General features: G+C 45.5%; 1 protein-coding gene across 1 annotated transcript; it reads right to left on the bottom strand.

Annotated features, from left to right (window-relative positions):
• Positions 1–12,678: 12,678 nt before the first annotated feature.
• Positions 12,679–21,499, bottom strand: LOC125544072 (glycerol-3-phosphate acyltransferase 1). The gene is made up of 2 exons (XM_048707624.2): positions 20,546–21,499; positions 12,679–13,873 (listed from the first exon to the last, which is right to left on the bottom strand). Exons 1-2 carry the CDS (start codon positions 21,293–21,295, stop codon positions 13,013–13,015), a joined length of 1,611 nt encoding a protein of 536 aa, XP_048563581.1. The 5' UTR covers positions 21,296–21,499; the 3' UTR covers positions 12,679–13,012.
• Positions 21,500–23,887: the final 2,388 nt, after the last annotated feature.

Below are 23,887 nucleotides of genomic sequence, written 5' to 3'. Positions count from 1 at the left end.
CACTCTGTGTGACGAGCACTCGGAGTCCCCGATTCGTCATAGACTTAAACTTCCAAAACTTCTTTGTGCGTTTTAGTCTGACCGATTCACCCATTTCGGTCATACCGAGATCACTAAGTCGATCTAGGTTTTCAACCTCGGTGCAACTGATTCGAACTTTTCGGTCACACCGAGTTTCAGTAACTGCTTGCAGTTATGAATCTCGGTGCCACCGAGTTGTTCCACTCGGTCACACCGACAGGGTCGGACTATATATATCCATGGGTCAAATTTTGGAAAACTTTTCGAACCTCCTCGACCCACGCTTAGCCCGCTCTACCTCCAGGGTCTCCGGATCGTCCTCCTCGTCGCCAGCCGCCTCCTGTCGCTGGTCTCCACCGCCATCAACGGGAATCATCCCCGCCGTTGCCGTCGTAGGGAGTTCATCGCCGAACTATGGTATGAACTCGATCACTGTGCTATCCCTATCTGATTCCTAGCACATTGTGTTCGCCATGTATCTTGCCACGATTGAGATCATTCTTATCCAGTCAAAACACTCTGTATTTTAGTCGTGAATTGAAAATTCAAGGTTAGGTTTCCGCCGAAACCATCTCGGACCCACCGAGTTGTGGAACTCGGTACCACTGATTTGGCTCAGGCCATTGCACATGTGATTCTCGGTCTGACCGAGAATTGCAAACCGGTGTGACCGAGTTCAGGACTTTGTGAAACCCTAGCAGTCTCAGTGCCACCAAACTGTGACTCGGTCTGACCGAGTTCACTAGTTAGCTTTCAACAGCTGCTTCGGTATCACCGAGTCTACAGATCGGTTGATCTAAAATGCTTTCTGTGGAAAACTAAAACTAAGTTTTTGGCTCATTCTTTTGCAAAAACCTCTGCATTTTGTGATGCTTATCCACTCTATCTCATCTATATCTATTCACAGGGTCTCCTGTCAGTGTTTGCAATATGTCTGATCAGAGTGACAGCCAGAACAAGTCAGAGGAGCAGGTTCACTTGAGTGAGGGCACTAGTCCCTCTAGCAGCTCAGACGATGGCAGCAGGAGCACCCCAAGCAACTTACCCAAAGCTGCCACCAGGGCCAGCAAGAAAAGAACTTCAGAGTCAGAGGATGAGGACTATGTGGCTGAGGAAGAAGAAACCACCTCAAAGAGAAAAGTCCTGAAGAAGGAATATGGCACAGCTGCTGCCACCAAGCAAGGCATCAAGCAAAAGGTTCCTACCAAGAGAATTCCAATGTCTAAGGTCAGAGTATCTACTCAAGAGACTTTGGGATCTGCACCCAAAGAGCAGGTTGTGGCAGAGAAGAAGAGGAAAGAGAGGGTCAAGAAGACCACTGCCAGAGTGCTTGGGAGATCCTCAATCATGAGAGATTCTGAAGAGGAAGAGGAAGAAGATGCTGCACCAGCACCCAAAGCTCAGAAGCTTATGGGTGATGCCATCAGGGCAGGGGCTATTCCATCTAAGCCTAAGACTGCTCCAAAGGCTGCAGCTTCAGCTCCAAAGCCAAAACCAAAGAGGAGCACCAGGAACATCCTTGCTGAGGAGAAGAACAAGGCCCTAGTGCCTGAAGTTGAAATGGAAGAAGAAGATGATGAGTCACATGTATTGAGGAAGCTGAAGCCAAAAATTCCAGATCACAATGATGCTCATCCAGTAGCTGAGAACATGAAGATAAGGAAGGACTTAGGTCTAAGGCTATGGAGAGAGTCTGATCCATATGCCACCAGGAGAAGGACTATTGTGGACTACATGTTCCATACAAAGGAACATCAGGACTTCTATGAGACAGTCTTGCTTGACAAGAATCCCATAGTGTGACATGAGATGGGTCGACTGGGAGTACATCAAGGAGAATGATGAACATTATCCAGGTGTGTATGACAGTTTCAAGGCGTGTGGAGTCGATGAGTTTGTGGCTCAGAAGCTCACAAAATGGAATGATAAGCTTATCATGTAGTTCTACTCCACAGCTCACTTCTACCCATATGGAAGGATTGTCTGGATGTCTGAAGGTACTAGGTACCAGTCCACGGTTGCTGAATGGGCGAAGTTGATCAATGATCCGAAAGAGAGTGAAGATGACTTGGATGTCTATGCCAACAAGAAGAAGGATCGCAACTCCATGGCACACATGTACAAGGAGATCCCAGATGCTGCTCTTGAGACACATAAGTTTGGATCTGTACATTACCTTCTGTCAGGCTTGCCTACTATCAACTGGATCCTCAGGCACACTCTCTTGCCAAAGTTAGGTGATCACAAGATGATCAGAGGCCATGCAATAAACTTGCTTCATATCTTTGATGTCCCACAGATGTTAAAAGTCATGAGCCTTATAGTTGAAACTATCAAGAGGACAACTGCAGATCAGAAGAGGAGTTGTGGGTATGCCCCACAGATCCAGGAGCTGATCAACTCCAAGATGGGCACTGGCACATATCTACTAGACAAGGAGCACATGCCTATCTATCCAGACTTTGAGGACAACCAAGTGGTGATGGATGAAAATGAACCATCTTCTGTGCATGCACAAGCCAAGAAGGAGAAGGCAAAGGCTGAAAAGGCTACTAGGATGCCAACTACTGAAGAAGCATCTCAGTATCTTCGGAAGAGCAAGCAAGATCAGCTTGGCTACTTGATTGCCTCTACTCTAAGGATTGAGAAGGGACTGTCCACCCTGACTCAAAACCAGGAGAGCTTGGAGAGGATCGTGGAGCAAAAGTTCTATGACTTGGATGTGAAGGTAACTGAGATCCAGTCTGTTGTGGAGCAACTTCAGGATGATATGCAGGAGAGGAAGGGCAAGACAACCACTGATGCATTTGCCAGAGTGCCTAGAGCTCAGAGGTCTGCTGTAGTGCCTATTCCAGACACCAGAGCCACTTCATTTGCACCAGCTACAGCTTCAGTGCCACCAGCTCCAGCACCTACTCCATCAGCTCCATCTACTTTGACTGAAGCCTTCGTTCTTGGAGTTATCCGAACACCACCACCTGAAGACCAAGCCTGAGAGACGTTTTACTGCTATGCATTTCCTAGGAACTTTTTGGTAACTTGTTGCCAAAGGGGGAGAAAAATGTATAGATCATAGGCTTCGAGAGAGAGCGTTGCTTTTTATTCTCTCTTGCTTTGGTGGTTGAACTTTATTTGCTTTGCTTGTTTGAGATACCTTTTGTCTATGTGATACTTGGATGATCATGTGTTTGATCATATGCTACCTTAATGCTTGTTGGATGACATTATCATTTTATCCCTATATGATCATTCACTTTGCTAGGTGATGAGTGCATGTATTTAATTATTATCATTTTGAGCGCTCCACCAAGATGTATGTGAGATGGAAGAGTAACCCATGAGCCTAATTCTCTGTGCATTTGTAGTCCAAAGCAAATCATAAACTATGCACAAATTTAGGGGGAGCTCTTGCTTTTCACATACTTCTCAAAGCGACAATGTTTTTCACTCTTATTATCATTTGTCGAAGCTTTGATCTATATGTTGTCATCAATTACCAAAAAGGGGGAGATTGAAAGTGCAACTATCCCTAGGTGGTTTTGGTAATTCCTAACAACATATATCTCATTGAGCTAATGCTATTCCAAGATTAATATTTCAGGAAAAGCTAAATGAATGGCATGGCATGGATGAAGAAAGTGGATCCCTCAAAATATTAAGGACAAAAAGATTGGCTCAAGCTCAATGCTCAAGACTCTACATTTTATATTTTAGTGATCCAAGATCACATTGAGTCTATAGGAAAAGCCAATACTATCAAGGAGGGATGAGGTGTTGTTTAATGAGGTTCTTGCTTCATTGTGCTTAGTGATATGCTCCAAAACCCTCAACTACCTTCCCACATCCACATATGACCTAAACCAAAAGTCAAACTTGGCCCCACCGATTTTTTCTATCCGGCGCCACCGAGTTCAAATGTCATAGCCACTGCCACAAACCCTAGGCAAATCGGTCTCACCAATAGGGATCTCGGTCACACCGAGATGGGGTTGTAATCTCTCTGTTTCCCTTCGTAACGTTTCAGTCATACCGAGATGAGCGATCGGTCCCACCGAGATTGCAATGTAAACTCTCTGTTTCTCTTTTGTAACATTTCGGTCCCACCGAAATGAGCGATCGGTTCCATCGAGTTTACCTGACCAACTCTCTGGTTGGCTTATTACCAAAATCGGTCCAACCGAGTTTGTGTAATCGGTCACACCGAGATTACGTTATGCCCTAACCCTAACCATATTGGTCCTACCGAGTTGCATCTCAGTCCCACCGAAAATCCTAACGGTCACTAGGTTTGCTGAATCAGTCTGACCAAGTTTCTCCATTCGGTCTCACCGAGATTGGTAAATTGTTTGTAACGGTTAGTTTTTGTGTGGAGGCTATATATACCCCTCCACCCACTCTTCATTTGTGGAGAGAGCCATCAGAACATACCTACACTTCCAATGCACATTTTCTGAGAAAGAACCACCTACTCATGTGTTGAGGCCAAGATATTCCATTCCCACCATATGAATCTTGATCTCTAGCCTTCCCCAAGTTGCTTTCCACTCAAATCTTCTTTCCACCAAATCCATATCCTGTGAGAGAGACTTGAGTGTTGGGGAGACTATCATTTGAAGCACAAGAGCAAGGAGTTCATCATCAACACACCATTTGTTACTTCTTGGAGAGTGGTGTCTCCTAGATTGGCTAGGTGTCAGTTGGGAGCCTCCGACAAAGATTGTGGAGTTGAACCAAGGAGTTTGTAAGGGCAAGGAGATCGCCTACTTCGCGAAGATCTACCACTAGTGAGGCAAGTCCTTCGTGGGCGATGGCCATGATGGGATAGACAAGGTTGCTTCTTCGTGGACCCTTCGTGGGTGGAGCCCTTCGCGGACTCGCTTAAGCATTACCCTTCGTGGGTTGAAGTCTCCATCAACGTGCATGTACGATAGCACCACCTATCGGAACCACGACAAAAACATATGTGTCTCCAATTGCGTTTGAATTCTCCAAACCCTTCCCTTTACATTCTTGCAAGTTGCATGCTTTATTTTCCGCTGCTCATAGACTCTTTGCATGCTTGCTTGAATCGTGTTAAGATTGCTTGACTTGTGCTAAGATAGCTAAAATCTACCAAAGACTAAAATTGGGAAAAGGATAGATTTTTATTTGGTCAAGTAGTCTAATCACCCCCCCTCTAGACATACTTTCGATCATATAGAAGTCACATGTGAAACCGCCACGTAAAGCTTGCCATGAGTGAAAACAGGGCTTTTCAGGTATAACCCAACAACTGGGAGAGTCTGTCCCTGGCTCTTATTGACAGTCATGGCATAACAAACCCTGACTGGAAACTGGCGACGATGTAAAGTAAATGGCCATTTAGGATCCTTGGTAGTGAGGCAAATCCTTGGAATGTACACAACATCCCCAATATTAGAACCAGTCATGATAATAGCCTCAATGACTTTCTCACCAAGTTTAGAGACAACAAGACGAGTACCATTACAAAGACCAGTTGCCTGACTTAAATGTCTAAGGAGCATAATCGGCATGCCTTTTTTCAATAGCAACTTGTGCTATGGGAAATAGTTAATTTTAATTGTATTGAGGTACTCGATAGGATAAAACACATCCATATTACGCATTGAGTCAGCAGCATTTCCTATAGAATCATAGCTTACGTACTCCCTCCCAGCAGAAGGCATTAAGGCTAGCACATGGTCATTAACTTCTTGAGCTAGATCATTTGTTGTTGTTAAGATAGCCCTTTGGCACATGTACTTTCGATTGGAACAATTTTTAGCAAAGTTTGTGTATACAGCATTAACAATAGCGCCTATTCTATTATCCTCAGAATGGATCAACATATCATCAGGAATTGTTACCTAACTTGGCTCACACTCCCCTTGTCTAGTAACGCAAGGCGTTGTACCATCACCAATACTCAAGATCCAACCAGCCAAAGAAGCTATCGCAGCTTGTAAAACAGGGTTTGTTGTTTGCACAGCCAAACGCATGTTTACATTAAGATGTAGAACTTCTATAAAACGCCATAGAGGTGAATTTGTTATAGCAGCATTTATAACCTGTGAGCGAGTCCCGCCCTCAATGACTGGTAAAATCTGTCTCAAATCGCCACCCAGAACCATAACCTTACCACCAAAAGGCATGTCAGCTATAGAAGGATCGTCGGCAGACAGAATATCACATAAGCTACGATCCAAAGCCTCAAAACATCTATGATGCGTCATTAAAGCCTCATCCCATATTATTAGGGAGGCTGATTCGATCATCTCTGCTACTTTGCTAGATCTTTTTATATCACATGTTCCATTGTCATCTAGACTGATTGGTATTTTAAACCTAGAATGAGCAGTCCTGCCTCCGGGCAAAAGAAGTGCTGCAACCCCAGAAGATGCAACTGTGAGAACAATCCTTTCTTTACCTCTAAGATAAGCAATTATGGAACCCTAGAGAAAAGTTTTCCCAGTTCCACCATATCCAGAAACAAAGAAAAAGCCAGGTTTTCCAGACACAACTCTGTCGATAATATTCTTATAAGCTAGGAGTTGATATGGATTTAATTGGTTGTACATGGTTTATGCCTTTAGTAGTTCACTTTTAGGATCAGCAGATAGTTCATCAGTTATCATGTCATTGTCATCAGAGTTATCATCATATGTAGTCTTTAATGGCAGCTTGTGGTCTAGAATATTAGAACCATTTTTACTAAATAGAATTGTCAACCTATCAAGCAAGATGTCTCTCAGCTCATCAGGAGGTACAACATGATTATCATCACGAAAAGAGCGCTTGATATTGTACTTAATATCCTCAGCTAAGTGTGACCAATATTTTTTGAAGAAAGCATTTTCATCATTAACACCACAATGAACAAGTATTGTAACAAAAAGCATGCGCAGCTGATCTCCCATACCCCAGGTCAAAGCCTCATCAAACACACTATACCATTCAAGATCATCTCCAAGCAAGCCCCTAGCAGCACATGCCTCCTTAAAGGTCTCATACACAATCCCATTATAAGTTCTAACATCCGTATAAGACATGGCACCTTTGACAACCATTAGGAGCATTCTAAGATAGAAAAGTTCTCCAGTTGTAGGGTGAACAGAATAAATTCTACCAATCCTATAGCTCGAGGTCTTAGGAATCCATTGTTTTTTTCTTGCTAGGCAAGTCCATTTGGTTGGGAAGTCACAATAAGTAAGAGATCTAGCATTTGCATGGCATCTATTAGCTACAAACTACTCGGTTAACATTGTTCTCTATAGCCACGCATCGTCAGCAACTGACTTCAGGTTTGCTTTAACATTGAAACACACCATGTGTTTATTTAATAAATGAACAGGCAATCTTTCAACAGAAGGCATCTTACTGTGTATATCAAAGCCATATATCCTCCAGCAACCATCTTTATCACATATGTAACGGCATTGTCTATATTCCATGATCTCATCAATCTCAATACCATGCTTGTTTTTGATGCTTTCAAACAAAGTTTTTCAAAAATCAGGACCCTCCACTCGTCTATGCAAGCGCGTGCATCTACAATGGCCTGTGAGGAAAGCAAACCACAACAAAGGTATGGATTATGCTGCTCTGGTCTATAGTGGAGACAATAGGAATAATAGTCCTGCATAGTGAGCCTGGTTATTTTGCTAGTATCTAAAGGGTCTGAACCAATATATTTAAGCCCGAGCTGAAACCCACGTTCTGCATAGGGGAAGAGAAGGGGATACTGCAAAGGCATATATGAAGTTTGCAAAGAAGATATTTGCTGCAGATTGTCATCTCTACCTTGTATTATTATGTCACAACAAGAAGCCTCCACCGTGAACTCACCAAACATTACAGATGCTAGCTCATCAGTTGTAGGAAGGATAAACTGTGGGCCATCAGATTCTCCAGTGGCAACTAAACGAATGGCTATCTCGGCATGCTTATTGGCTGCTAGTATTTCTCTAGCTGATCTAAACGTTTTGACATAATAATTGTGTGTATCAAGCATATGCATCAAGCCTTCAACAATAGATTCATCTAAACCACCATCACTCTTTTCACCCTTTTCTAAAGCCCGAATCCTGTTTTGCACCTCATTCTAGGTATCATATACATAGAGTTCGGCATACTTAGGGGTATTTCCTTGCTTAGGCATAAGAGATCCCATTCGATGACAAACCTGCCCGTTTATTTTGTATATATTTGGACCATTACCATCATTTACAGAACGGTCAATAGTAGTTCCCATGGAAGTAAATGCAAAGAGGTAATTGTACTGACGAATTTTTTTATAAACTCTCTGCTATGTGAGGGACCACTGTATCTCAGCAACTCAGAGAGAAACAAGGGTGGCTTGTTAAAAGGTGTAATATACACCTTACCACCCTTGCAACATTTATTGTAAACCACCCGCCTTAGCGTAATAGCGGATTCCGATCTCACCCTCTCCTCGAACTAGAAGACTGCACCACAGTTGGTACATTTGTAGTCTGGGCCACCGTAGAAAGATCTCTTTCGGTACCCATCTGCAAATTTATCTTGACTCAGTAACAATGGTAAATCAGCAATGCATCATACAATAGTTTCTAGGCATATCGGCACTCAGCATACCTTTCAGCATCTCAGACTCCTCAGCCGTGAATCCAACCCAGTCAGCACTTAAGGGTGATCCAATGGCAGGCCCCTTTCCCCTAAGTCTATCAACAGCCACCCTGCATCTCTTTCTATTATGGGACGTAATTTCTAGACTAAGAATGGGGAAGAAACCATCATCTGAAAAAACAAAGGGCGTGTCACAGGTACGAAGAGGAATCGAGAGAGTGCAGGAGGCACACCCATAAAGGAAAAGGACCTATTTTAAAAGGGAACCCCGTGCATTCTCTTTTAGGTAGGCCTGAGGATATGTAGGGCAACAGCGAGTCACAAAAAGACAGCCTTCGTCGAAAAACACGGCGTGGAGGTGGTTGACTGGTGCTTGAACCGGCCTTACGACGAACAGAACGGCGTTGAGGCATGACTCACAGGAACGACATGAAGAACAGAACAACCATAACACACTGCAACATGAACATAACATAAAGAAAGGCAATCTAATCAGGTGCATTAAACAGCAAAAAGGCATACACCTAGACCCAAGAATAGAATTCAAAAGACAAGGCTCTATAAAGGGCATGGAACTATTTTTTTAAATGAAAGGGAGAGGCATCCCAAAAGTAAACTGTAAGCCTTTTTTAAAATACATAGGCAGAAGGAAAAGGCCATCAAACAAATCCGAGCGGGAAAAAAACAAGAGAGAGAGAGAGAGAGCAAGTCCACGAAACACCTTTTCAAGAGCCCACGGGAAACTATAAGCCCAAACGAACAAGATTCTCTAAAGTTCGTGGCCCAAGAAATACCTTCCCAAAAGCCCATGAAGAACCAGAAGCCCAAAAGGAACAGGGTCCTCTAAAGCCCGTGCTAGTTTTTTCTCTATAAGAGAAGGGGGCGGTCCAAAGACCAGAGACCCAGCCGAGGAAGAATCAATAAACAAGTAACATATTTATTATTTGGGCGCGTGGGAAGAGCATTGAATCCGAAGAAGAAGACTATTCTTTTCAGTTTTGCAAAACACAGAAAGAAGACACTGTAAGAGCTATATAGAAATCCCAAGGACTTTATTGCATCAGAGGAATGAACCAATTCAGTACAAAGCAAGCACGTAGGCCCAAATAAGTAGCCCAAAAAAGATAGCTAAAGAGATTGAAGAGAGGAAAGCATTTGAGAGCAGAGTAGACCCCAGTCGAACTGGACCAGAACAGGGCCAACATCTGGATTTATCTCCGTCTCCGCAGATGTACGGCGCAAGCGCAATAGCTCTCTCTCCAAGTGACCAGCACGCCGAATGGCAGAGACTGCAACCGTTATGGAAGAACGAATGGAGCTCTTATAGGCCATCATACAGTCATAATTATAGTCTCGAACCACAAACCCATACAGCTGCAAAAAAACTTATGGCCTGGAGGGCAGCCTGTTCATAAGCATGGACAAAACCACACCAGGCTGAGCTCCAAAAAAATTCTCGTCGCGGAACCGGAGCAGAACTATCCCCTGGAAGCTCCAGTTCTACCCCAGCAAGAACGGACCCATCCCCCGTGACCTCACACAGATACAAAAGCGCTGGCAAAGAACACGGAGCCACCACGGCTTCCAAAATGAGTATAACAGTTGAAATAAGAGTACACATCCTGCTCATACGCAACGAAATTATAAAAAAAACTAAAAAATAACACGGCCCCGGGAGCAGATCCGGAATAGCGAGATTATCAGTACATCAACAACCATGATAACATGCATAGACAAGTAAATACATCTGAACCCGCAGGTAACGGACATGCAATGGAAAAGGAGAGCAAACCTTGAGGAGCAGCAGCAGGTCGCAGATTCAGAAACAGATCAGCTTTTCCATCCTACAAAATAAATGCAGACAGAACCATTAGAACACAGCAAGTCACAGAGAACATGTATATTCCATCAAAGGTACTAAACAAGTGCAGAGCCACACGATGGCACCAGAACAATTCTTCTTTTAACCAAAGGAAACAACATTACTTAGCATAACAAAACACCATCCACTACATCCATAGCAGCTTTTAATCACTGAGCAATCAAACTGTAGACATGCAGGAAGCGAAGGACCATCAATCAACCTCAACCACCGCATTTTTTCAAGCAAAGTAACAAACACAAGAAGTATAAACCTTCAGGGCCACTGCAGAGGCAGCAGCCAAACAAAACGGACTAAGCACGACATCTTCTCGGACCTAATCTTTCAGGCTATCACTAAGCAATGCATCTCTCGACAATCCAGAAATAGAGACAAACATGCAAAAGAGAAGCACATTACCAGAATGACGAAGCACAAACGGAAGAGCAGCCAGCAAGCGAACATGGACGAACAACCGACCAACCTGAAAACAACCTAAAACACAAACTATACTCATATTAGCCACCGACGAACAGCATGAAGCATGCACATGCACACATAACGGAACACGAAAATGGCAAAGCAGAGCACACGGTAGCAGGCAACCATCCTATCGAGCAGCACCCAACCATTTCAACAAACACCTCAAAGGCATATGTCCACACAGAGGCAAAAGAGACAAGCACTAACCTGGACAGCAAGAACGTAATGGCGCACGCTCCCACACAAGAGCCAACGGGAAAATCGGCAGCAAACTACGCACCAATGGAGCAAAGACAAGCAAAGGAGGTCGGTAAATAGGAGAAGGAACGGCAGAAACGAACATGAAAAGGATAAGAAGATGAACCTCAACCAACACCACCCATGGAGGAACGCGCGGCCATGGCGAGAACCGCAACGTAAGCTGGCCGAACTGGATGAAGGTAGGCGAATAGGAGAGGACGCGGCGGCGTGGAAGCGTGGACGAAAGCGAGCGAACGAAGCGGCGTGGAGGAAATGAGGGATAGAAGGAGGAGAGGGGAAAACCGGAGAGAAAAGCCCCCCCCCCCCCCCCGGCCACCGCGATGGCAGGGGCAATCCTCACAGAGGCGCATGGGAACCCACCACACATGCATCGACACGCGGCCTACCTGTCGGGCCCAGGGGTTCCAGAGCCCACTGTCATAGGCTGCAACGACCCCACAGAGGCCACCCGCCAGAATGCGCACCGCCGACGCACACGCCGGTCACGCCGGGCGTCACGCGTACCCACGTTGCACCGCACGCACGTCCATCGGCCCCGCCCATGCGTAGGGAACAGTAACAGGCCACCAGCGAGGCCACGCGCAAGTATACGTATAGTAATAAACCAACGAGCAACGGACCAGTGGCCCCGTCCCATCGCCTGTCCCACAGTCAGCAGCACGCGGCAGAGCACACGAACGCCCGAGCGAATCCAGCCGAACCACCAACCCGAGCAGAGCCACCACCCATCCCGCCCAGCCGCGCACAGATCGGCGATGGGTCAAAGCAAACGCACGCAAGCACTCAAGCCCAGTGACGCGCGGGACCAGCGAACGCGGGACCCAAGCAGCAGCGACCAACGACGGCGCAGAAGATGGTGATCGACGACCTGGGGATGAAAAAGCGGCAGCACAACCCGGAAACGACGCGGCATGGCGTTGCCGTTCGACGAGACGAGCGAGACGAGACCGCTCGCCCACTCTCCATGCGTCGGGCCGGCCGAATCATGAGGTCAGCAGGTGAAACGGGCAACGCGCACACGGGTAAAAGACACCAGGAAGCTGACGCACGGGGCCATGCGTCAGTGAGGCCCACTTGCAGCCGGAGCACCAGCCAGCGAGAGGGTAACAAAAGAATACACAGCGCAGCGACGCGGGTTTCCCGCGCACACGCGGCGCGGCACGAGTGGCTGCCTCGCGCCCGCGCACCGGACGAAGCAGCACCCAGCCGTTTCGATCCAAGTGGATACAGCGCCAGGCCCACACGTCATCCCTAGCCATGATCCACCGCTCGGTAAAAACCACAGGAATGAATTCTAGCGACGATCGGACGGGCAAGACGCGAAAAAAGACTTGGTCAACCCTCATCGAACGGCCAGCGAAGAAACTGATCAAGGGAGCATTCTTCAAGCGAGTTGGCCAGCCACTGTATTGTTTTAAATATGATTGACTGGGTGCGGTCAACATTAATGGAGTAAAAATTTACTTCACTAATTTTATTCTGCCCGATCATCCCAACTTTTAGGGAGTTAGGAATGCCCTTAACAACAAGACGTCGTAGCTTCAAAAGAAAAAAGAAAAAAACAAGAGGTCGTAGTTTGATTAGATTTCAGTACAGTCGTTTATTTATCGACTCTGGCAGCAAACCAGTTTTTGTCAACACACGAGTAAGAGAAAACTCAATAGATCCACTACTCCCCGAACAGATTACGTTACTTCCGGATAGGAGTGACTAATATTTGGCGAATTTTGATTTGCAGGACGCGTGTATCTTGAGAACACGCTCAGCTGCTGCGCGAGTCCTCTACTTGCGGACCACGCCGTCGTTCCCGGCGAGCATGATGTACTTGTCACGGCGACTGAGCCCGGTGCATTCGAACCCAAGCGCCTCGCCGAGCCGGCGCTGGACCCAGTTGGCTACCTCGGCGCTGGTCCTCCCGCCTGCGCGCGTCTGATCCCGTGGCACGGCGCCGAGGAACTCCACCCGGTACGCGGGCACAGGGTTGGCGAAGAACGCCACGGGGTCGAGCCACTTGTGGCCGCTGGCCGTGGTGCCATACAGCGACGTCACCTGCGCGTCCAGCGCCACGGGCTCCATGTCGTCGGCCAGCTCGGCGAACAGCGGGCTGAACCGCAGCAGGTAGGGCTCGCGGCAGGTGGTGCCCTCGGGGCAGACCGCGAGGTCTCCCTGCTCCAGCAGCCGCGACATCATGGCGGCGTCGTGGTCGCGGTCGCGCGTCAGCCGCACCGTCTTGATGGGCGCGATGATCTCGGAGAGCCGGCTGAGGCTGTACGTCACGGCTGGCACCGGCTTCTGCAGCGCGGCGGTTAGCATGATCGGGTCCACCAGCGTCCGGTGCGTGCACACGAACAGGACGCCCCTGCGCTTGGCGCCGGCCTCCGGGACGCGGCGGCCGGAGGTGCGGAAGCAGACCCCAGCGAGCGCGCTGGCTGCAAAGCTGATGTTGTATGGCAGGACGATGCCAATGGAGATGCGGATGACGGAGAGTATAAAACCGAGCGGCAAAAACAGGAAGAAGGCGAGCATGGCGGGGGCGGTGGGCAGAAATGCGAGGCGTCCGTCGTGGAAGATGAGCGGCTTCGGGTACCTCTCTCGCGGCAGACGGGCAGTCTCGCCACTCTCCCAGCTGACCACGTAAAGCTCCTGCGTTAAACCAGGCCACCGATCAAGACTCAGTAACCGTGGGAAAAAATTGTCTTCCGAAGAAAATGAACATCAAAGGATAAATTTCTTTCTAGGTATGGTTAGACTTCAATCGACTGAGATTTCATCAAGTGACAAAACATATAAAAAGAATAAATAAAAAATAAAAGAAAATTTTACACGAATCTTCGTATAAGATGTGTCATGAATATAGCATCGTTAAGTCTCATCGGCTGAGATTTAACAATCTGGCTTTTCCTTTTCATTGGGTATTACTAGTCGGTTGAAAATCAATTGATCCATCGTCATACAGGATAAACATAGAAGCTACAGCCAACAAAGCGAAGAACCAGTGGATCAGTCACCGCAGTTGTCTATTAAAGCCCTGTTCGGATACATTCCGCTCTGCCACAGCAGCTCCCGGAGCGGAAGGAGCACCAGCACTATTGCTGGGAGAGATTCCAAACACTCCCTAAGTCTTCTATTAGTAACTTAGCACTAGCTGTGTGACCCATCCATTTACACGCCTAGATTTACTGGGTACCGTCAGTCAAGTTTAGAGTGATCTAAAACGTCTTACATTTGTTTGCAGATGTTGTATTATAAAATTCAAAATGTTTTGAAATGTAAAAGCAAGTTGAGATGTTAACATTTTGATACATTAATTCTCTAGGCTCGTTAAGGCAATTTCAGTGGTCACATTTATGTTAGTTACAATATGAGATTTCTAACATGTTAACTTAATAGTAATTATGCTTGTTTTCCTTAATTTTCAAATATGTTTTTGGATGAATAGACATTATTAAAGGGCATGCCTTTTCATGGAAAGTATTTTCATCAAGGGGCAAAGAAGAGAGAAACAACTGTGTTTTAGTGAAAGGACATGAGGGCATCCAACTTGGACCCTCAAAACGTCCGGACCGAATTGTCTAGATACTGCAAGCCATCCAACTTGATACCATATTGGTCCGTGGACGTATTCAGTTATCTGAAATCCCGCAAACTGGACGCGTATCAGGGGAGGGGGGTGGGGGGGGGGGGGGGGGGTTGCATCTGGTCCTTCACCATGTACGTCACACACCCTATACAGTTCCATCGAAAACATCTCCCGCGTCAATGGCCTCTCCCCCGTGACCACACCTCTGCTCCCCTCATTACACAGGTATACCCAAAAACACTTTTCAAAAAAAAAGTTGACAATTTTTTAAAAATATTCATGAATTTAAAAAACATTTATTACATCACAATTTATGCACGAATATGAAAAAATACCCGTGAATTATGAATTGTGTTCACGAGTTTCATAATTGTTCAGGATTTTAAAAAATGATCACGAAATTTACAAAATGTTCAAGGATTTTAATAATATATGTAAATCTAAAGAAGATCACGCATATTCAAGGATTTTAATAATATCTGTAAATCTAAAGAAGATCACGCATATGAACAAATGTTCACAATTTTGCAGAAAACTTTTTTAATTTACCAAAATGCTTAAGAATTTAAACTATGTTCTTGAATTTCAAAATATATTCATAAATATGAATTTCCATAATAACATTTGGGAGGAAAATAATTAATATCAAAACTAAATAATGGCGTAACAAAGCATGTATTATCCTCTAGTGATTTAAAATTCTATTAGTGATTAGTCTTAGTGACGACAATCATCTAGTAGGTTTTCCAAACTAACTAAATTGCCAAGGATATAGGTGTGCATGCTTCTCCTAGTCCCATATGTTAGCCTTTTTTATTTGATGCATGGTTTAGAAAAAGCTTGAAAGGTATTCAATTTTTTGTAGAATACATTGTACCTAAATATTTGAATCATACTACTTTTGATCCTCTCAACAAACAATTATACGAACTTAACATGTCACCTTGCATGAAAAAAAACTACATTAACATGCACTGCACATGCTACTTATATTCTTATATTCAATACTGTTCTAATACTATAAAATAAGTACATAATTGTGCGTGTGTTGACCATATTAATTAAATTGTGTAAATGATTTTATTATGTAAATACTTGTTTGGTAAGCATTTATTTGCTTACTAAAGAAAACAAAATTTATTTGTCAAAAAAGTCGAGTTTTTTTGCTAAGGATAAAATCAATAGAGAGAGAGAGTGATAGAGAGAGAGGAACATAGATTAAGTTGGAGGAGATTTTAGTGGACGACTGAACTTTACATTTTGTTTAAATATATACGGAGAGATGAAATACAACAAATTATATGCATTTTGGTTTTAATTATTATATTAATAGCATAATACGAATGCTTCATATAAAAATCATTAAATAATTCTAACCAATTCCCGCAATAAAGTACGGTTACTATTTCTATTTTGTTAGACAATAATTAGGTATTTCTATGATGACCGGCTTAGCCAAAGGCAATGTACACATAGATTGCTGGCTGGATGGTAAGGAGCAAGACTGGGCCACAACTACAAGACAAAACAAACCATGAACCACCATTTGTCTGTTTGTTTTGGCAAAAAAGAAACAATGCAAAAGGGGCTGATAAAGGGGAACTAAAACAACTTCCCATAGTTGCAAGCGCGATTTCCACGTGTGAGGTTTCCACAACTTCCTATTGGAGCAACCGCCGATCTGTCTCGTTTCTGTGACCTTAGGCTGCGGGACGCGTGGTGGATCCTGGCCCTTACCGACAGGAAGGCTATTGCTTTTGTGTCTAGGTGTTTCTAGTTTGTTTAGGGTTTATGTGTCTTGCTTAGTACGGCGAGGAGGTGGCGGCTTCGTGAAGGTGAAATAAAGTTCTCGCTCCTAGATCCTTAGTTCATCCACATCCACAGTGTGTGAGATGTCAAGTAGAAAATCTCTTCTGGATCTCGAACTCAAGTCACCCGGATTTTCTAAAAAGTAGAAGATAATAGTAATAATTCCATTTTTTATGTGTATGTACGGCTCTGATACGATGTTGAAATATATTGCCCGTCTCTCTCCATCAGTTCGGACTATTGGAATAGTTGACTGGAGCATGATTTCAATATGGTAACCGAACTAAGAGGTCTTAAGTTCAAGAATCGAGTTGGCTGGAGCATGAATTCAATAGCGAGGTTTAATTTATCTATCAAATATAATATATGTTATTATACATATGTACAGAAAAAACACCTAGCTTTTAATATGGCAAATATTACACACATCACACACACACACACACACACACACTACTATTATAAATCCATGAGTTCTTCCTTTTATTGTGTAGCTCACATGATTGTATTTCCTAATAAATTATATGAATATGTCGAATACATCTATATGTACATGGAAAATGTTTTCAGAATATCTTGAGATGTATGTCATGGATTTTTTTAAAGTGCTCACTAGAGCTCTGGCGGGCTTGGTTGCTCCTTTTCTAAAAAATATGTTTTCCACCCATCCAAATTTATCAAAATTAATCTCATATGTAAATGGCATAATTTCATTTGCATTAGTCAAGTTTGCAATCTATGCTCATTTCAGACAACTCTCCATTATCTCTCTTTGGCCTTGGTTGGTAAAACACCTCAGGGGATCCGGACCCTCATTAAAGCAAAGGGTTAATTAGATAAATGCAATTGCAATTCTATCGATTCATAGAAATGTCACTGCAACTTCCCTCTGTCGAAAAATGCCACTGCAACTTTGCTTCGTCCTTATAGATGCCATTATGTAAAATTTCTGACTAAGATACCCCTATCTTCCTCCTTGTCTTCTTCTTCCTTCATCCATACCCCTCTCACCCGAAGCAGCAATAGCCCACATCCTCCTATCTTTCCAAAAGCAGCAACTACAACTCATGGCGAGGCCTCTTCGATGACTCCCTCCCTCGATCTCCGTCCGGCATCTCCCTCCCGTGTCCTCCCTCAGGCATCTCCTTCCAGCGTGTCCTTCCTGTGGCCCACCTGTCTCCCGCCAGTAGCGCGTCTTGCATCGCCATCCTACCATCTCTTTGGCTCCCCGCAGCAGCGCTGCTGCAGTTGTTCAAGTAACCACATCACTCGGAGAGGCATAATCCATCGGATTCAATGATTTGGGAGAAGATCAAAAGACATGTCAGATCGCAGCAGCTAGCCCTGCTCCCCGCCAAATCAGTAGCCACACAACATCAATTGTGCACCTAGCACACATCAGCAGAAAAATACAATGCGGCATCGCATGCAGTAACAACAGGAATGGTGGCATCTCCGATGAGTTCTTTGGGCTCCTATATGTGGTGGTGTATTGCTGCTCTTTCTCTCCCCCATGTGTCTCTCTTCCAGCTGTTGGCAAGCAAAGGTTGAACGACGATCGCAGAGCATGGTGGTCGATGCAGGGGTGTAGATGGGTGCGAGTTGTGGGGTGCAGCTGCGTGGCGTGCTACCGTCAGGCGGGCCAACAAATCCAATGCAACAAGGCAGCCATGGCAGCACCTACGCAGAGAGAGAGAGAGAGAGAGAGAGAGAGAGAGAGAGGAGTGGATGAAGGAAGTAGAGGACAAGGAGGAAGACAGGGTTATTTCAGTCAGAAATTTTACATAATGGCATCTATAAGGGCGATGCAAAGTTGTAGTGGCATTTTTCAAAAGAGGGAAGATGCAGTGACAATTCTCTAAATCGATAGAATTGCGGTGGCATTTATCTAAAGCAAAACAAGAAAATCATGTCTGCCCTCGATCGACAAAAGCTCATTTGATAGCATTGCCATCACCAACCAAAACACATAGTATAAAATAACCTTTTCTCTTCATCAACTTAATTTTTGAAACAGGCACTTCTCACTTTGATTCGATATTCACCGGTTGATTTTAGACGGGGTTCCATGCTTTCTACCATGTTTGTAAGTTGTGAGAAAAATAACAAATGCAGACACTTCTATCAGAAACATGGCTATTCTAGCTCACCAACGTTTTTTTGCATACCTTGCGAATAAATGACTATTTCACAATAAGTTACTGGCACATGATGCACCCTCATATCAACATACCGGTTTTTTGTTTTTTTCCAAAGCTTTCAGCCGAGTTTTCAAAATTTGTTAACTAAGCGATGGCGTTGACGGATGAATGGACTAGCAAGGATGATGCAGATCTCTCTTCCGAAGATGGATCGGCGGTTCGATGATGATGGCAGCGCCTAAAACGTGTGCATGTGGTGTACGCTTTTAGATCCGCTGCCCTGGTTGTGGGTTCCGATATGTTATGCGGATGGACCGGCGACGACACCGATTTTAGATATAAAGAGTGAGAGCACTCCACATTATCAAGTTTTGTAGGTGTGAGTGATGGCTTCGGGTGGCTTGATATATGTTCTTATTAGACTCATGTTGAATAATAAATAAAGATGGCCGTATGATTGATGCAGAAGCCCGATTGAAGATCTTAACCTCCTTTTCAAAAAAAAATTGTTCTGCCAGGAGCGCGCAAAATCCATTCTCCTCGCTCCTGTAACTCCCCACTATGCTGCCACTTCAATACAGATGCAAAGCTTTTTTTTTGGGGGGGGATGAGATGCAAAGCTTCAATGCAATTCCAAGTTAATGCCTCGTCCTGTCGTACCGATGTTTGCCGCTGTATAGGCACTTGCGGGAGGTGCCTTGGGAGGAAGAACAAGGTTTTAACTGTCACCAAACATACTAAAGATTCCCATGTACCGACCACACCAGAGATTGGATCTGAGATCGGACACTCCCAGTGTCCCGCCAAGTTTATCCATCTCTTCTGTCCAGTAAAAGAAAAGGTGTATCCATTCCGCCTCCAGAGTACCAAAAAAGCGTGTAGCCAAAATCTAAAAGTAAATTTGAGTTGCCTAGTGTCGGCCCGTCGGTGTGTTATTGCTCAAGTAGGAGTGGTACATCCCTTCCCCTATTTTTCTTCCCGACCCCACACTTATCATGCTGCCACACGTACAAGACAGGGAGTCCTGTCCGCGTAGTACGGTCACGTCTTTTTTCTCTCTAAATATTATTAATGGAGACGGTTGGGAACGCGATAGCTGAAAGTGAATTAAAAAAGGTACATATGTGACTTATCTCCTTGCGCTCAAAAGAGTCTCTCTCCCCATTATTCCTTGGAAGCGTCCACAAACGGAACTGATGTGCAGATGATGAATGGTGTGCACGACCGCCGCACGATGGACGTCTGTTGCCATGCATGGACGGAAGCAATTGATTGTCGTGCACAAATCGTTGGCAAAGTGTAGTGTGCATAGCAGTGCTCGTCGAGAAATCCGTTGGTGCAAAAGGCTTACCTCTCTCCGCTCATCTGTACATGATGTTTCAGGTGCTGGCATAATAATTGTAAGGGCAAAATGACCACTCCCTTAGCTTCACAGGGGTAAATCCACTTGTTGATGCATTTTATCGGATGTCATTTACATGTACATATTCTTTTGAAAAGGAGGATGTGAGAATACGTTTGGACGAGTAATTGTGCCCTGTGCTTGGGTAAGTACTAGTCACTCCGTTTATAAATATAAGATGTTCTAACATTTTTCATAAAAATTAACAGAACGAAACTGTAGGGCACCACGCTGAATTTAAGCACGCAAGACAATGCAAAAGAAGTCACCACTTGGGAACGTTGGGACTTGGGACTACGTGGGTACAGTGATGAACTAAAGACAATCGTACGTATAGTACTATATAGTGGAGTAATAAGGAGAAAAAGCGCGAACGAATGCACCTTGCAGTAGGGGGCACAGAGGTGGTCGAGTGGGTTGGAGCTCCCGACGACGGCAACGTCGGCCATGTTGCCGTCTGCTTCGAACGCCTCCCTCAGCGCCTTCTGCCCCAGGCCCGGGCCTGATCCTGACCCGCACAGCAGCCCGGTGAAATACCACACGCGCCCTACCTCAACCATCTGAAGCTCGCACCCGACAACCACGTTGGCGGCCATGTACTCTTTGAGGAAGCACTCCGCCATTACCCTCGGCGTGCTCGTCAGCGCCACCTTCCTCTTCGCCGGCAGCCACAGGTGGTCGTACACCTGTGCGTGGAGCCTCTCCATGTAGAACTTTGGCAGGACGGCGCGGGCCACAAGGTCCGCGTCCCGTGGCCTGAGCCCGACGAAGGTGACGAACGTCATGATCCGGACGCCGGCGTCGGAGCGCTCGCCGAGTATCCATACAAGGGGGGAGAAGCCGAGCAGCACCAGCGCCCGGAGCGGGCTGCCGCCCTCGAAGGCGACGAGCATGAAGTAGGGGAAGATGCCGGTGGACCTCAGGAGCCCGCCGTGGAAGTCGCACACCACCGTCCTATCAGCAGCGGACGGCATGGTGCGCTCGGAGCTGGAGATGGCTTCGGTGGACGGCTTGGTGGTGGTCGTGGAGTTACGGCAGTACTGGAAGGCATTGCTGCGGAGCTTCCTGGCCGCGCGGTACAAGTTGATAAGCCAGTGGACGGCTACCTTGGGGAGAATGGTGTGCAAGACCATCTCCTGTTTCCTATGTCCGCACGGACACTGTATCTGTGCAAGCTTCACCAACTTGCCTTTCTGATGGTGTCTTGCTGCTACAAAGGGCGAAGTGCTCGGGATAGGAGAGACGATGAAAAGGTGGGTGGTGCCAGTCGTGGGCTCTTGGCAGTCGCACTGTGGTAGTGCGGGTTTACAGGAGATTCATCGGCAACGGATATATGGGGATGAGAGGAAGGAACGGGATCAAGCTGTGGAAGATAATTAAGGTGGTAGGTGGGAGAAATTAGGGGACAGACCTATAGGAGTATCATTCAAAGGTTCATGTCGTTGTAGCTGATAGGTAAAATTGTCCACGTCATCAATGTCGTGGGTTTTTTGCGGCAATAGTCATGGTTTGAGATTTTTGTGTAGACAATCTATCAAACCTACACCATGCGACGTACCTAGATTCTTTACATACAGTGGGTGTCTTGAGTGACCACATTTGAGTCAGTCTGATGGACGTCGGCTTCTCTGACGATTGGGATTTGGTTGTTATGTCAACTGGGTTGATCAATATCGAGCCAGCCGAGTGAATCTCCTGGTAAAAACTCAGCCCATTTGAGCCTACTGGGTCGAATCTTGATCGTGGGCCTACCCCGGGGGATCCCACCGCCAGTAACCCTCCGAGTCCTTCAAGGTCTCTGGGATCGCGCTGACTCCTTGGATGAGGAAAGTTTTTGGTGGGAACTGGTTGTGATAGTCATCTAGCCGACTGAGTCGAGGCCTTGCTCGAAGCGTATCGAAAAGGTTACCTAAAAGCAATTTTAAGTAGCAGACTCATTAATACCCTACATGCTTAGCGGGGAGCCTGGCTTGTGGCTCGTCAAAGAGCATATCATGGATCCCGAGTGATGTTGAAGAACACCTGGTCTTATCCTAGTGGGTCATTGCCAGTTTGTGCCGATCCTCATCTTCAAAACTCAGCCATCCAACTTGGGCATTTGGTTAGGGGGCCAACTAGCTAGTGTCACAGGGGTTGCCGAATCCATATATGCTTGGCGTCTCGAGTGAGCTATGACTTGTGAGAGGTAGTCATTGACTCTTTTTTCTAAACAAAAATGAATGTCTGAGTATGAACGTGTCTGGTAGAGCACCAAGTGCAAACCTGGAACTGCTCGGAGAGGTACTTGGTACCCCTCTCTTGGTTTGCCCACTGCATGATGTGACGCCTAACATGGTCAAGCTTTAGTCAAAACCGAACCATAGGCAACACGAAGGATGACAGTCGTCAAACGGAATATTTGACCATAATGTCCCATCAATTGCGCGCATTAAGTGCAGAACATCGAGTGGGTTACGCCACGTGCCACTGTACCAAGGTGTGATCACCTTGGGTCCCATGCAAAATGTGCACATGATGAACTGTAGTCGTCGTCGTAGTAGTAGTAGTCGGTTGTACATGGCATGCGGTGAAACCATGAAGTAATGATGTTGCCTCAATTACAGCGCATGGTTCGGGCGGTTACTCCTATGACAACTCGGGATTTGATTCTGTGTGGTGGATGATTTGACAACATTGCGTTTTGAATCCCATTACTGGTGAGATTTCAATGCTAACCGTTTCACCTCCGCTCGCTTATTTAAAGGCACACTGTGGGGAGGGTTACTTTTGCCCGATTTTGGCTGCTTCTCCTTTCTCTCACCGTTTTTGCGCTCTTATAAGTGCCTCGAGCGAGCGCGACACCAGATTTTCTCTCATCACTTCCCCTCCTCACGACCATGTCAAAGGCAAGGAGGAGGCGCTTAGCTGCCACCGTCGCTAGAGAATCCTCTGCGACCATCCCTCTTTTGAGTGATGGCAACTGATGGGGTCCTATGTATCGGGGGTGGCTAAGCACTACGGAGCCAAAAGATGCAAAGTTAATAATGATAGTGCAACTTATTTGTGGCACTACCGTTTAGGTCATATTGGTGTAAAGCGCATAAAGAAAATCCATACTGATGGGCTTTTGGAATCACTTGATGCTTGCGAACCATGCCTCATGGGCAAGATGACTAAGACTCCGTTCTCCGGAACAATGGAGCAAGCAACAGATTTGTTGGAAATCATACATACTGATGTATGTGGTCCGATGAATATTGAGGCTCGCGGCAGGTATCATTACTTTCTGATCTTCGCAGATGATTTGAGCAGATATGAGTATATCTACTTGATGAAACACAAGTCTGAAATATTTGAAAAGTTCAAAGAATTTCTGAGTGAAGTGGAGAATCATCGTAACAAAAATAAAAATTTCTACGATATGATCGCAGAAGTAAAATATTTGAGTTACGAGTTTGGCCTTCAGTTAAAACAATGTGAAATAGTTTTACTACTCACGCCACCTGGAACACCATAGTGTAATGGTATGTCCGAACGTCGTAACCGTGCTTTATTAGATATGGTGCGATCTATGATGTCTCTTACCGATTACCACTATCGTTTTGGGGTTATACATTAGAGATAGCTACATTCACGTTAAATAGGGCACCATCTAAATCCGTTGAGACGACACCGTATGAACTGTGGTTTGGCGAGAAACCTAAGCTATCGTTTCTTAAAGTTTGGGACTGCGATGCTTATGTGAA

Source organism: Triticum urartu, chromosome 3A, assembly GCF_056163025.1.
Source record: "Triticum urartu cultivar PI428250 chromosome 3A, HENAU_Tu73, whole genome shotgun sequence".
NCBI lineage: Eukaryota > Viridiplantae > Streptophyta > Magnoliopsida > Poales > Poaceae > Triticum > Triticum urartu.
This window is presented reverse-complemented; position numbering and strand designations above follow the sequence as displayed.

What these genes read in the sequence shown, in the direction of transcription:
- LOC125544072 (XM_048707624.2), bottom strand. Translation starts at nt 21,295, where the DNA reads ATGGTCTTGCACACCATTCTCCCCAAGGTAGCCGTCCACTGGCTTATC. An exon ending in TCTGTGCCCCCTACTGCAAG is followed by an intron (nt 13,874 to 20,545) that starts GTGCATTCGTTC and finishes GGTTTAACGCAG; the next exon opens with GAGCTTTACGTGGTCAGCTG.